The sequence below is a fragment of the Colletotrichum aenigma genome, assembly GCF_013390185.1.
Source record: "Colletotrichum aenigma strain Cg56 chromosome Unknown KSG_Cg56_contig04, whole genome shotgun sequence".
NCBI lineage: Eukaryota > Fungi > Ascomycota > Sordariomycetes > Glomerellales > Glomerellaceae > Colletotrichum > Colletotrichum aenigma.
Genome location: NW_023500910.1, coordinates 3,036,710 through 3,051,726, shown reverse-complemented (window position 1 = coordinate 3,051,726; position 15,017 = coordinate 3,036,710). Strand labels below are relative to the sequence as shown.

Below are 15,017 nucleotides of genomic sequence, written 5' to 3'. Positions count from 1 at the left end.
CATAAAGTGCGAGGACATGACAACCAGCACGAAAGTCCGATGGTCGCTTGCAAAAGCCCCATCACCAGCATAGAACTTTGGGGTCCTTCATATCTCGAGGACGCACAGAGGCGTCATCTTGTGGATTGATCGACGTGGGCGCCGGGGAAAAGGCTGTGGACGGCTTGCTGTCAGTCCACTCCCGTCTACCTTGGCACAAGCTGTCTGCCTAAGCGCCCCTGATACGAGCATCCGAGATCCAGGGCCACTCGAGTCAGACATATGCCGGTCGTTTCTCGACAAGACGACCGATACCACCACTCAGAGAGGGCCAACGTTAAAATTTCTGTCCTTGATGAGGAGCGGCAGCTTCCCGGACGTGGTGAAACCGGAGTCAAGGTGAATGAGGGTGCTTTTGGCCGGTCAAGACGCGGACCACGCAGACACGACAGAAGACAGCTGCATTATGCAGGCCACAGTGGATAAAGGCTGCTTCTCCAACCGGGCAAGACTGGGCGTGCGCGCGGGTTACAGCTCAGGATTGGGCGACAGAATCCATGTAAACGCACCTTGGTCCTTGGGGGGCCTTTCCGCGCCCCATATGCGTATTTTCGTCCAGCAACCGCGGATCCTTTCGAGCGGTCTGCGTCTGCGTCTGCGTCTTCCGAAGCCGAGCTCACATGGAAATTACCCTATCGACGGCTAGGTTATTTCGCGCGTCTGACCCTCATAAAGCCCACCTCGACCCCTCCTTGGGGGCAGAAGACGACCCTGCTGAGCTTTGTCAACGTCAATAATGCCTTGAATGTGAAAGCTGACAGAGTTAGGCGAGGAAGAGAGTGAGACAGACAGGACAGAACAGGACAGCGAGTTGCTAGACTTGCCCCACAGGTGAGTTGAATTGAAAGAAAGCAGCCGACTATGAGATAAGACAAGGAAAGACAACAGAGGGGGAAAAGACGAGCAGGATGGTCGAGGGAAACTGGCCACTCGACTGACGGGAACGAGCTCGGTACGGGTAGTGGCTCGATGAAGAGGGACGGGCAGGGTGGAAAGAATACTCATCACCCCGGGCAAGACACAACCGGCTTGTCGTACAAATAGGAGACGAGGAAGAGACTGACTAGGCGTGTAGATCGAGATCTTACAGGAACGACAACGACGACGACGATAGGTCATTTATAAATTAGTCAATAACCCAACGGCAGCCCTAGCCAGACGAGGCAACGACAGAGAGGGAGAGAGAGATACAGAGAGAGAGACCGAGAGGCAACAACGTCCGGACCTCGTTCGGTGTGCCTTGCGTCCCCTGCGCCGCAGCAAAAGATTTTTTTGGCGACAAGCCCTGGAGTGGAGTGACTCTGGCATAAAGGCAGGCCACCCCGATCCCCCCCGATTGCCGGCCTCCTGGGGCGCCGGGAATCATTCGCATCCCGCCGCCGCACGACGCCGAAAGTCTGTCTTGAGCGCACTACGACGAAGTCGGTTCACTTGAGCAGGTATCGTAGTCGGCTGACTCTGTATTTCCTCTAGCACCGGGAAGCAGTGGTCCGCCTAGAGACCAAAGTCACTCCACGGCCACGGTATGTTGGCGAACCCCGTGCCATTACGGACAGTCATCTCCCCAAATCGCCCCCTTCTCTGCGATCCCTGGCACGGCCGTCCCGCGGTATCTCTTCCGGGATTGTATAGCTGGCCAGACGCTCGTCTGGTGGCTTCTAGCGCCGGCCTGTGTCCACTGGGATCGCCTGGCCTCGCGCCTCGTTCCGAGTCTCCCAATCGTGGCTGGGTTTGCTTGACCTCGCCCGATCTTGGCTCCTCGTGAATCGGAGGCCCCTCTCTCGGCTCCGGCTTCGAGGGGAACAACGTCGAAGCTTCGAAAAAGCAAGGAAAACCTCTATAAATCTCCAAAGGCTTTGCGGCTGCTTTGGGGGCCGAGAGAGCGGGACTCGAAAGGGGGTTCTCCAAACAACCAGAACGCCTTTGCCATACACCCCTCCCCTGGGGACAACGACGACATGGCTAACACGCCAACCGACAACAATCCCTTTTACGAGTATCTCGTGGACGACCCGGAGGTAAGTGAACAAAACAGCCCGGCTTATATCGCCATTTTTCGTCCGGTCATTTCTCCTCGGACAGCAGCCGCAAGGGGGTCCGCTCCTCCTCTGATCAGGTCCTGCTTCAACTCGCCCGCTCATATCATGCGTCTCTTCATATTCTGAACCCGCCAGATCTAGTGGTGGAGGGTTACGCGACGTGGTCGACCAAGTGGCCGGAAGGAATGCATGATACCACACACCGACGTTGAGCCAAGCTCCATCCCTTAGAGGGAAGGGGGGATGGATGACAAGTCAAACCATGGTCGGAGACGGCGCAAATCTCGCTACGTGTGGTTCTTGGGCTACTGAAGTGTCATGTTGGTGGTGGTGTGTGAGCGGACGGGAGGAGGCGATGGATCCAGAGCTGAAAGTTCGGTTGTGAGTGTCCACCCCGGCCGGCATGGGGTGATGGCATGGTGACGAAGTCAAAAAGCCCATTCAACGACCGATAAGTCGGAGCATGATGCGAGAAAGCCAGAGATGACCACGGCGCGAGAGATTTGCTTCTGGAAAGGAGGAAAGATGAGAGAGGAAAAAAAGAGGACAAAGTCTGACCATATTTCTATCAGCAGATGATGGCTTCGACGCCGTTGTCCCCGCACTTTTCACCCAACGTGTTCGGAGGGGCCTTTGACGTCCGCGACCGCCCGCACCACGCCACCCGATCCGGGAATCAGGCCATGTCGAGTCCAGGCCACGACCGGCCCGATTCCATCAATGAATCAGCCGCCACGATCGCAGTTTCAGTCCCAGGTGTTCCTGGACTAGTTGTGAATGCGCAACAAATTTCGAGTCTTCAGCAACGGCTGCAACAACAACAGCAGCTCCATCGTCCAGCCTTGGGGGGGTTGGGGGAGTTGGAGCTGACAGCAGCTGGAACTGGAACTGGAACTGGAGCTGGAGCTGGAGCTGGAGCTGGGTTAGCCGCTGCCGAGAACCAGGGTCACCACCAACATCACCAATTCGCCGCGCTGCATTCACAGTTCGCTGATCACCAGGGTCCGCTCGCCCTGCTCCATGCACAGCAGCAAGGGCATCGACAGGCACCTGCCACATGGTTCCCGCCCGGGTATGGGGCTCCGTCGTACCGTGACAGCAGCAGCAGCAGCCAGTACTACCAACAGCAGGCCGCTGCAACGGTCTCTTCCTCCTCCCCATCCTCCTCCACAGCCGTCTCCGTTGTAGCCAATCCGCCCATCAACATCACTGCAGCGGGCGGCCTGAGCAACAGCAATACCGGCGCGGGCGGAGGGCAGCTGTTCGACTTTGGCTTTGCTGCACCACATCCAGCTGAGCAGTCATTCCTTGGCGGAGACTATGCCGACATCACGCCACTTTCCACAGCGGCAGCAGCGGCAGCAGCAGGAACAGCAGCAGCACTGACAGCCCATCCGCAACCGACTGCCACCTTCGACTTTCACTCCTCGCCATGGCGTCCGAGGCTTCAGGACAGCAGCTCCGTCACCCTGACTCCCAGCATCGCAGCTGTCGCCGCCGCCGAACTGAATCAGGACATTCACAAACACAGCAAGGGCAGCATGGAGGACGACAGCGACGTCAAGGAAACCTCGTGGGCCGACGGAGATGACGATGACGAGTATCGGAGGCGTGCAGGCGTAAGCAGCAGCACATCGCCTCGGCCCCGGAGACAGCAACGTAAAGGCAAGCGCCGCGCCGTAGCCGATGCCGGTGCTGCTGATGGCGCCGAGGACGAAGACGAACCCACCAGCCCTGCGGGTCGGACCAGCGTCAGCGGCCGATCCAACAAGTCGGTTTCGGTGGCGTCGACGACGGGTACCAGCAGCAAGACGGCATCGGCCCCGCGCCTGCGCAGCGCCTCCCGCACATCCAAAAACGCATCCCAGAAGCCGGCCGAGACCGCCGAGGAACGTCGCACGCGCGCATCGCACAATCTCGTCGAGAAGCAGTACCGCAACCGACTAAACGCCCAGTTCGAAGGGCTGCTGAACGCGTTGCCGGAGCAGGTGCGCGGGCCAGCCAGCACCGGAGACGGAGGAGGAGGCGGCGGCGGCGGGGACGAATCGGATCCACAGCCGGCCGATCAGGAGCGGCGGGTCAGCAAGGCCGAAGTGCTGGACATGGCGCGTCGGCACATCAAGAGCCTCGAGCGGGAGCGGGACGAGCTGCAACGTGAGCGGGGAGATTTGCTGCGCAACTTGGAGATGATGGAGCGGGAGATGGCCGCCAACGGAGCCGGCCGGCTGGACGAGTTTCTCGACGTCGAGGGGCCCCCGGGCGAGCAAGGAGGACCGTCTTGGAGGAACGCGTGAGGGTTGGGCAGGAACATCTCACCCCTCTCCCTCTCTCATCCTGCAAATATGCACAGCTACAGCTACCCCTCATTCGACGCGCTGTTGGTTTGGGTTGGTGTTGGCGTGTGTTCGCGTGTGTTCGCGTGGTCGTCAGGGTGCAGAAGAGGTGCAGAAGGAGGGAGCGCGTGAGCTCGAAAACTCGGAGGCAAGGGTGCCGGGGGGAAAGGTTTCGGAGCCCCTCCGACCGACCGATGACACGCCGCGCGGGACGCTAGGCCACAGCCATTGGCCGATCCAGTCCTGCTTCTTTTGCAGCGCACTTCTCCGCCCCCTCCTCTCCGTCTCAGATATCGGTAGGCGGAGTGGTGTTGTTCGCTGTGTTTCACGCACTTGTTGTTTTTTCTGCCCCCTCTCCCCTGCACGTTTCCCACGTTTTGCCCCAGTCTGTTTTGCTTGGTTACTTTTTGTTGTTACCCCCTCACGTTCTGCAACCCACCTCGAGTGTGTCAAGTCTGGTTTTCTTTCTTTTTTTTTTTTTTTTTTTTTTTCCGCGGTCGAATCATGGCCCAAAAATTGTTTCATATTGAGAGGAAGTAGATAACCTTGGTTGGTGGAAACGGCTGTACACTTGGGAAAAAAGTGGTGGTGAAAGAGGAGGTAGACCGAGGCATTGAAGCCGAGAGCGAGGGGCGTGTATGTGTGTGTGTGTGTGTGTGTTTGTGTGTGTGATTGTCAAGTTGGTGGTAGTGGTGGGGGGAGACGCGATTTGTTGGGTTGATGCGGGATGGAATGGGTGCAACGAATGCAAGTTTCCCATGCATGTTCTGTACGCCGTACGGAGCCATAGACTAGGAAGGTATGGCAGGGAGGAAAGACGAGGTGGAGGAGGAGGGCGAACGAGGGTCTGGCCATCTGCCGTGACGATGCAGCTTTGGCAGCGGTAGTTTGGAACTGATTGAGCACTGCAACTACCAACACCACCACCACCACAAGATTAATTATGTAGCCCTTTGGCATGTATGTCACTGCCGAGCGTCACGTCTTGCAATCTCAGTGCCGTCGATAGCGTCCCGTAATGCGGAGAGCCCTTTTGAATCTCACGACGCTTGGCAATTGTTGTGCGGACAGTGCGAGCGGTGATGAGTGGGACGGGGCGCATTCACGAATGATTTGGAAAGGGGCAAAGGTGCTTCTAGAAGGCTTTGGACGACAAGTCTTGAATGATGCTGTTTTCTTTTTGGATCCGGCGCGTCACAATATGCGTCCGTACCGCGTTAAAATAGACAAGAATTGGTGCCACGCCTTTTCCCATGGCAAACATACGATTCCCCCCGTCCATCCATCCCGTCCTTCCGCCTTCCTGTAATCCCCTCACTACCTTTCCGCCCTTCGTCCTCGTCCCGCCCGTCTTCTCTGGCAGTTGTGCACTGCATGTGTCCCTCTTTACAAAGTTTTTCTTTTTGCCCCAAATGTCATAATCCATCAAGTCGTGTCCAGCGGTGCCGCCTTTTGCCACGGCCCCCCGCCTTTTTTTTAATACAAAATAACAATAAGCGGTAGTGATGTGTGTGTGTGTGTCGGGGATGGGTGGTGGTAATAATAATAATAACCCTGGACAGTTGTGTCTCTGTCCCTGCGCGCGTCCAAGAGACGCACGCCGCGCCAAATGCCATGATATATAGGCCATGAATAACCGAGGAAGAGAAAAAAGAGGTGGTGACAGACGGACTAAGAAAAAGAGCGAGAGTGGTTGCTGATTGTTGCCAGCGGGGCAGGTTGCTTTTTGGTGAGGTCGATGTTTCGATGATGGATCGACGCTTGGTCTATGCGAGAGAGAGAAAGAGAGAAAAATGAAGTTTCCTTGGTACACCCCTTCCGGTATATGCCAACAAAGTCTATGGTGAATCACGGCATTGGTCAAAACAAAAAGGCGCCGAAATATGTCGAGAAAGAGGAGGAAAAAAAAGCAGGTGATGTGCGCCGCCCGTTTGTGACCCAAAACCGTGTCGCTTCGCCGAGTATGATGTGTGTGTGTGTGTATGTGTGTAGGTGTATGTGTAGGAGAGGTGTCAAGAAAATGGGTATGGTGTTTGGGCTTTAGATCCGGCTGCCGGAGTAAACTGGCGGGAAAAGTGCGTACTGCCCGGGAGGTGGCGGGGTGCTCAAGCTGGTGGTGCGGGCACGTTGGCGCCGGTGCTGTTTGACGGCCTCCTTTGCCGACATGGCCTGGCTGCCCTCCGAGACTGCGCGCATGTCACCGGTAGAGTGAGACGTTGTGAGTACCTCCTCGGTCTCGGGCAACGGCGTCATGGTCGACTTGCGTGTCTTGGGCGACTCCAGACTGGGGAGGTCGTCGACGCTGACCGAACGAGAGTGGTCGATGCCTTCGGCCTTGGGGTTCCATCCCTCAAACGTTGTGCTCCCGGTGTATCTTGTCAGAGCAGTCCAGGTCGAGTTCGTCGAGGTGTGTCGGGCTTCCGTCAAGCTCGTCTGATCCGACGAGTTGCTGCCGGTGGTGGAAGTGCTGGCCCGGTCTCTAGCGAACAAGCCTGGGGTTTCGAGCGTCATCGCGGGCTCGCCGTCGAACGAGAAGTGACTGTGGTGTTGCCTGTATTCCGCCTCCGTCTCCGCCATCATCTGCTGGCGAAAGTCGCTGGGAATCAGGAGGGATGGCGACAGGTGGAAACCGTGAGACTCCTTGAAGCTCGAGGCATGCGAAGCAGTTCTGACGTGCAAGTGAGACTGGCCGCGGTAGTTCGTCTCCATCCTGGGGTGAGAGAAGTTGGACCGTACTGGTAAAGCCGGAATCGTCGGCGTGATAGCCTCGTGGCCGTTTGCCGTAGAAGTAGGGCTTGACGGGCTGAGTGCCGGGATGTCCAACTGGGCCGTTGATGCCGGCTTCAAACCAGCTGACAGCGGCGCCACAAACACGTCTTCATTGAGAGGGGTCTGAACAACTTCCTCCCGGACCACGTCCAAGGATGGCCGATCCCAGGCGTAGTCGCAATCGGCCTCGGCCTCATGCTCGTAACAGTAGTCGATATCGTCCTCCCAACTGGCTCGATGGAGAGCATCGAGATCCTCATCCTCCCCCATGACCTCCTTCAAAGCATCCTGTACGCCGAACATGTCGAAGCCGCCCAAAGTGTCCGATGCACCGCTTGGCGGTCGTTGGGAGTCGTCACATTGGGTTTGTGCGAGTTGACGCAGAACAGGCACGGACTGGCTTCCTCTCAGCGACGAGTTGGTGCTGAAAAGGCTGGCGCGGGATCTTCGGCCAGAAGCATGAGCCTCCTCCTCCTCCGGGACGTCAGGCAAAGCCATCTCGTATGAAAAGTTTGAACTAGCGGTCAGGGGCCACGCAGCATCATCGGGTGTGGTGATCGCGTGTGAGAATCGCGGATCCACATACGCTTCCCCATCAACAATGCCGTGAGGGAAATATCCATGAGCGGTTGCTGGGGGCTCGGCCAGGTCGATGGGAGCCTGAAGGCTGGATGATTGGAGGCTGCCACTGGTTGATGGTCGCTCTTGGGGATCAACATCTTCCATGGCATTCAGAATGTCATGTTTGACTCCGATACGGCTTGAATGCCTTGGCGGGGGGATAGGGGGTGCTGGCATGTCAGACAGGATGAACTCCTCATCGATGGGCGACCTGGGAGGACGCGGCGGCGCTGGACGAGGTGGGCTAGTGCGGAGTTGTTCCTGAGATCGGGTATGCTTGATCATCTTCCGGGGCGCTGAGGTTGGTCCTGCCTGCCGGGGAATGACTGGTGGGCGGTTTAGGAAGAGCTCTGCATGAGTCTCGCCCGCAAGAGCGTCGTCCTGGGGCATGTTCAATGTCTCGGATGAGAAGTTGGCAAAGTGCAAGTCTTCGACGTCGATTCCTTTCAAAGTACCGGTAGTCGGGCGTTGGCCAGCACGGATGGCCGAGAATTCGGAGACCATCTCGGCACGGCTGCCCCGTTGAAGGTCCGGGAGATGGTCACGGTTGGTGTGGGTGACATGTTGAAAATTGTAAGGGCCTGAAATCTGCAGCTTCTTGCCCAAAGCCGGGTCTTCTGCTATTTGATCTTGTCTTAGAGTCTGTCGACGACCGAAGATGGACGGGATGAGGTGATTCTTGTTTGCCGAGGGCGGACCATCCAGGACGAGCTCACCAGAATACAAAGAACTTCCAGAGGAGTTGCTGCTGCTTTCGCGCTTCATCTTGGCTCTGCGGTTGAAGATCGTCTTGCCAAAGAGCTGAACGCTCTCGGGTCTGTCTCGGGATGGCATGCTGCTTGAAGTGGACCGGCCAGAAGACTTTCTAGACAGAGTGATGGTTTCCAAGGTGTGTTCCCAAGAGGGACGGCGTTCCGAGGTAATTGAGCGCAGCGAGGACGACGAGCCGGAGGACGTGGTGGCGTTGCTCTTGTGCTTGTCCAAGGCTGAGGTCCTCTTCATCTGCTTGCTCAAGGCACGAATCCTCTCCGGCGATGGCGGTCCATCAAGAGCGGGTTCAAAGAAATCTGGCGGAATGTTGTGGGAGTTGTGTTGAGCAGAAAGAGGAGGGAGGGGAACTTGGTTGTCGATGGAGGTTGGCAACGGCGCATCTTTGTTACTGACGCTTCCTCTGTCTTTCCTCCGGGTAGGCTTGTAAGCCGAGTAATACGGCAGTGGAGCGGTAGCCCACATCTTGTTTTCGCCTCAATGCAGAGGGCGACGTCAAGCTAGGCGTGCCCCCTCTCAAGGGATCCCCTTCTTCTCCAGCGTGTTCTGAACAAGCCCAAGCAAGTCGAGGCCCGTTCCCTGATGATAGTTCCTGGTGCTTCCTGGTGTTTACTTCTTTTTTATATGGGCCGGGGATATAAATCTCGCGTGTTTGGTTCCCGTGCGAGCGAGGTTGCTGTGTGTTATAAGGTGTGTGTAAGAGGAGTCGGATGCGGGCGGGCGTGGTATTGGGAGTGAGTGCGAGAGCGAACGTGCGTGCGCTGAGAAGGAAAAGTTTGAGAGAGTGAAGCGCGCGCAACATCAACCAGCAACCAGCATCAGTCGTCCGGCTTCCTTTTGTTCGGCCTAAGAGAGCGACGGATGACAGAAAACAACCCAAACTGTGGGGGATGCGCCTGTGACTGGTAATATATTTAAGATGGTGCTGTTTTCAATGCGTAGGAGCCGGGGGTTGGGATCCGAACATTGGGATCCGTCAACCTGTGATTTCTTTGGCGAGGAACCAGACGAGACCCAAAGCCAGAGAGGCCAGAGGGCAAGCAGCAAGAGAATGAGCGAGAGAGGCACACACTGGGAGCCGGGGGAGGGATGTCAGCGCCCCGTTACCACCCTGCCCTGTACTTGCAGAGCCTAGTCCCAGAATGCAACGCCGCAGCAAACCCCCGTCCGTCCCCTCTTCAAGGATATTCGACAAGGATGTGGACAGGGGATGGAGGGATCTGGCTGCGAGAGGTGCTGCTGGGGTGTGGTGTGTGGGGTTGTCCAGGGTGCCTTGTTATGAGCATTGAGGGGGCTTGTCGTTCGATGTGCGTGTGGATTAGGAGACGGGGCACAAGTCTTGCCGTCTCTCTCTCTCTCTCTCTCTCTCTCTCTCTCTCACACACACACACACCCATCCATGAAGCTAGCAAAGCATGAAGCACTCGCACCAAGCTCCGTACCGATTGTGCAGTAGTCAAGCAAGCAAGATGCAAGCAGTCGCAGTATTGGTTGCGGCAGCAGCATCTCCAGCCAATACCGCCGTCTGCTGGAGCAATAGCAACGACGCGAGGTTGACAACGGAATGCCGGACGCAGCGCGGCGATACTGGCTGAACCGTCCGTCAAGGACCTGGGGGATGCTGGCCGAGAAGGAAAGGGAAAAAAAAGGGACATGATTATCCCTCCTCATGGGATGTTGCAGCTTGCACCCTGCAGAGTGGTCAATACATCCAGTACTGCGTAGTTGTTGTCGGCGCCGCATCCTGTCGCGTGCGCGGGTCAAATGGATGAATGTGTAAATGGGTTGGTAATGGCAATATCGGCCCCAACACGGCATAGTTGCTGCACTTCGGCAACCCTGAACCAACCCATCGAGACGCGCGCGCTCGTTGGTATCTTTAGAAGCTCATCTACTATGTAGACGGACGGCGAGCTTTCCGGCCAGGGTTGGAAGATATACATAGAGTCATAGAGAACACTAAGTAATAGAACGGACGGACTACAGAGGCAATGAGGTTCCGCCAGCATGGTTAGCTAATATCCCGGTGCGGGCTGTCTCTCTGCTGAATGTGGAGGTGTAATAACATGGGCGAAGCCTTATGGGCGAATGGATGGATCAAGCCTGGTCCCTAATGGACGACACGGCCAGATGAGAGCTGGAACGCAGCGTGAAGAGCGAAATGAGATTTGACGCACTTGACCTTTTGCATATGCGAAGTGTGTGCTGCGAAATGGCTTCAAATTTGGGACAGATCCCAACACAAAACCCCATCATGCACTGTGCGCCACGCTCGCTCGTGTCGATTCGATGGCGCCGATTTGCCGTGTCGGCGTTAGCCGCTAATGTCGTGTATTGGAGCTCGTCTGTACTCACAGCCTGCCGCCGAGGTGCCGGTAAGAGCATTCGCATCGCTCACCCTCTGCTCTGTCTGCTCTGCTTGGCTTGTACCTTCGTCTCTCTGCCTTACCTAAACAGGAGCCCGAGGGGCTGAGAGGTCGATCGATGATGGATGGAGTCAAAAGAGTGGACGACCCAGACGATTGACGAGAGTTTCTAATTGCAGCACGCCCTGATGCTGGCCTGACAGTCGCGGTTCACCGCGCGGATGGCGTCCAGACCAAACATCCAGGCCTTCTCGTATGGAGGGGATCGACCACCATTCGTATCGTCGCTGTTGTCGTGTTCAACATGACGCGGTCGTTTTGCTTCTTGCTGCTGGCTCGGCTTCTCTCTTTTTTCTTTCTTCAACATCGGACCTGTGGCATCTTCCGCCAGCAGGAACTTGTGTGCCTAGCCCCTGAAAGCTGAAGCTAGCGGGTGATGGCAGGTTGTCTTACAATTGACGTCGCTGCCAGGTGGCAGTTACAAGGAGGCGGTAATTCTGGAAAAGCAAAGTTGACACGAAAATGGCTGGAGACTCGGAAACCAGGGCCAAGGAGGCCGCTCTCGTATGCGGTGATACCAATATCTCTCTACAAGGCCTTCAAAGAAAGGGAATGCCGAGTCCGTGTGCCTGGACACGCCGTGGTCGGCTGTCTGCGCCTGTGGGAGACAGACAAACAGGGTAGCCCTAGGCTTACCGGCCGGAAGCCATAGTCTGCTTGATGTCGGCTGCACAAGCTGCTCGCATGTTTGTGGTGAGATGGTGGGAATGAATGATGGCCAATTTTGGCCAGCAGACTTCGGCCATTCTTTCATTCGTGTTTGTGACTTCAAGTCTTGCAGGTTGCAAGCATGCAAACTGGATGCGCCATGGATGCAGGCACTCCTGATGGTAGCAAGTCACCACGCAAGCAGGTCCTCCAATTTGTCAGGAACTGTTCGTGCTCAGTCAGGACATGACGAAAACTCTGAGCAGAATCGTCCGAACACTGCCAAACAACTCGGGTGACCCGCTGGGATGGTCGAATAAGGTTCCTGAGTCGGGATCCGCGTGCTGCCCAGAGCTTCAATTGAATTGACTTGCCGTTTCAACCCTTGTACATTTCATGGTTCTGACACTTCAGTCAGTGCCTTTCCGCTCTACTCAATGTATCCCCAACAATCAACCCTCTTCATCTGAAGTTTTGACACCCGATATGACTTTAATGCTTGGACCAACCGTTTCTGCCGTCGATTGAGGTAGATCTCGTGGTGCTAAACGGCGCACGTGATGGACGCTTTACTCGTCCAGATGATAAATGCGAGACGCATCGTCGGCAAGCATGCTAAAGCCGATGGACCTGAGTGATGCTGCTGGGCCTGGCAAGATTGCCGAGGATCTCAGCCAATCAAGTGAGCTGCTAACGAATGGTGTAGGGCGCGGTGGTTGTTGTGCGTGGCGGCGGGCCAGACTCGGGTTCGTATAAATGCAGATATGATGTGAGAGATGCATGCAACAGTTCCACAGAGGACCAGCCGGCGATGTCATTTCGCAGAGTCAAAGCCCCAAACATCGTCATGTCCCCTAATCAGTTAGTTTTCGGAGCTCGCGATGGCTCATCTGTTTGGCTTGTTTGACGATTCCCAAAGAGTGCTGAACGAGGCCAGATCCAGATTTGTGACAGATCATGATCGACAACCTCCCAGAGGGCTGTGACCCCAGCTGGAAAGCTTTTCCCAATGCCAGGAACACTGGAGAGGCGGGCAGGGTTGGTTCTCTAGCGTGGGCTCGAGGGACAGGGACCACGCAACTGTGGGCTTAGCAGGTTGCCGGCCGTATGGTATTGCTTCTTTGGACGCAAAAGAAGCTGTCCTTGGTGGCTGTTGCGAGGCGCCGAAAGCTACCGCTGCCGCTGCCGCTGCCGCGCATCGTCATCCGGCATCCGCCAGGGCAGGCGGGCGACGGAGCGACTGATGTTTTACGGCCACATGCAGAGAGAACATCCGCCGGTGCCTCTGGAAGCGAAGCGGTCAAGGCCTTGACGGAGCCAGCCCCCCGGCAGGGAGAGTCAATGCCGTACAACGCAGTGTCTCAAGTTCGAGACCTGCGGACTACGGTGCGGTTCGGTGCGGTGCTGCGATGCGGCGGGCGGTGGCCTGGCCGTTACCGTCAAGCGTGCGGAAGTAAGTGTAACGGGGGCTTCTGAGACAACCCAATTATCCGGCCTAGGTTGAGACAATGGCCGTTGGCACCGCAGCACGTTCAGCAACGGCGACGGTGAGGGTGACGGTGGGCGCTAATGGGGGATGCCATGTTCCGCGTAGGTGCCCGGAAAGCCGATACCCTAGCTCCAGATCCACGATTGATTGGCAATGCAAGGCGCAGGAGGGCAAACTCGACTCACGAGCCCGCTTTCACCGTCTGCCCTGTCGATATTTGTCGGTCGTTCGGTTCTGGAATTCCCCGTGAAACCCTGCTCTTGCCAGGAGTTCAAACGCCGCCGCCAGCCAAGCCAGGAGGCCGATGCTGGGCTGTCCATCCACAGTTTACTTGGTGTTGGTACAATCAGTCCACAGTCCAGCACGACCACACACTGCCCACGAAATTTGGAACAGGCCCAAGAACGGCCCCAGCCTGGGTCTTGTCAAACAACCAGCCACGTTTGGCCCGTGGGGGACCGGAGGTACTGGGCTGGTTGGTGGTGGGATCGAGAGCGGGAGCAATACCCAGATAGCGATAGCGATAGCAGCAGCCTAGGTATGGTGTGTCCTATCACGAGGGTGTTGTACTCCGCGCGGGCTCCATCGGCCTAGATAGCAAGGTGAATATCGTTTGGTCTTTTTGTCGATAGCGACATATGTGATTCGAGATGGGCAGCGGCCCATGACGGCAGTGGGGTGTTTGACTGAACCTGGTATCCTGCCTGCACCCGGAGAGGGAAGATGTGCAGAGGCCGACAGGAGACAGAAGAGCATCAGCACAAGGCGGGTTGATGAGTTGACCGTCGCATGGTTATGCCGTATTCTTGGCGAGGGTTGGTTGAGCTGGGTCGAATCGCGACTTCATCCCGAGATGCTGTGCAGTGGGAAAGTACGCACAAATCCAGCAACCCGGACCCGAGCAGCTAAGCAGCAGCGTAGAGGGCGATTCCCAAGTCCGTAGGTAGGGCGCCGCATGGCATCCCGGCGGGCGTGTTTCCCAGAGAACTGAATCGCGAGAGCAGGATGCCGAGCCTCGGGGAAGCTGAGCTTTGGAGCAGCTTGGAAGTTGGGGGAGGTGGGCGTGGATGTGGACGTGGACTGTGTGCGTGGACAGGGACGGGACCAGACTGGAGACTGGGGGACCCTCTGTTTCCTCTCCATTTCTCGTGTCTTTTCCCTCCCTCCCCCATCGCGGATGGTGGGCATGTGTCCGCCGGTCGGTCCCTGGGCAAGGCAAGCTGGCCAGGAGGCTCGACTGGCATTGGCTACCAAGGAACAGGATGGATGTTCGGAAGTGCGTCTTTTTTTTTGTCCTCGGTGTCTTGCTGCTAGGACTCGAGAGAAAGATGGGGAGGAGTGGATGTGAAGTGCAAATGCGAGTCTTGAGTCTTGACTCCTGTCGGGAGCGCACTAGTGCAGAGAAATGGAGGAAGGTTCATTGTACCGCGCAAGGTAAGGTAGGTACGGTAGGTACAGGTGCACCTTCTGTGCCTGTGCCTGGCAGTCCATGGCACCTGCATCATTCAATGCATGGCCGCCCAGGGATCCCTTCCACATCCAGCGGCCCCAACGCACAGACGGTGACGGAGCTGGAGCCGTTTTGTTCAGTTCCAAGTTCCCAATGGCGCGTCCCACAGGGGCGGGACGCCAGCCTATTCGCTGAAAATCAGTGGCCAACCCGACGGCTCGAATTCTCTTTGCGAACCAGTCCTGCCAGTGCAGACGCACGGCACCGAGAGAGAGGAGACACCGGCGGGGGCCGCGGGTGTGGTACGTAAGGTAATAAGCCCAAGGGCAGCAGCACCTATGTCTCTGCGCCGCCATGCCTCATGGATCATGAACCACGCAGCACTCATCGACGGCTCGCTCTCCGCCGAGGTTATAGTGCACTTATTACTGCCTA

General features: G+C 56.9%; 3 protein-coding genes across 3 annotated transcripts; 2 read left to right on the top strand and 1 right to left on the bottom strand.

Annotated features, from left to right (window-relative positions):
• Window positions 1-659: 659 nt before the first annotated feature.
• Window positions 660-1,169, top strand: CGCA056_v006704 (uncharacterized protein; the record flags this gene model as incomplete). The annotated part of the gene is made up of 3 exons (XM_037321953.1): window positions 660-762; window positions 807-870; window positions 1,115-1,169. The coding sequence occupies 3 exons, from the start codon at window positions 660-662 to the stop codon at window positions 1,167-1,169; spliced, it is 222 nt and encodes a 73-aa protein (XP_037179605.1).
• An 828-nt stretch (window positions 1,170-1,997) lies between these two features.
• On the top strand, window positions 1,998-4,372 carry FUSC3 (Allergen Fus c 3; the record flags this gene model as incomplete). The annotated part of the gene is made up of 2 exons (XM_037321952.1): window positions 1,998-2,057; window positions 2,651-4,372. 2 exons carry the CDS (start codon window positions 1,998-2,000, stop codon window positions 4,370-4,372), a joined length of 1,782 nt encoding a protein of 593 aa, XP_037179608.1.
• A 2,079-nt stretch (window positions 4,373-6,451) lies between these two features.
• On the bottom strand, window positions 6,452-9,034 carry CGCA056_v006702 (uncharacterized protein; the record flags this gene model as incomplete). The annotated part of the gene is made up of 1 exon (XM_037321951.1): window positions 6,452-9,034. The coding sequence occupies one exon, from the start codon at window positions 9,032-9,034 to the stop codon at window positions 6,452-6,454; it is 2,583 nt and encodes an 860-aa protein (XP_037179607.1).
• Window positions 9,035-15,017: the final 5,983 nt, after the last annotated feature.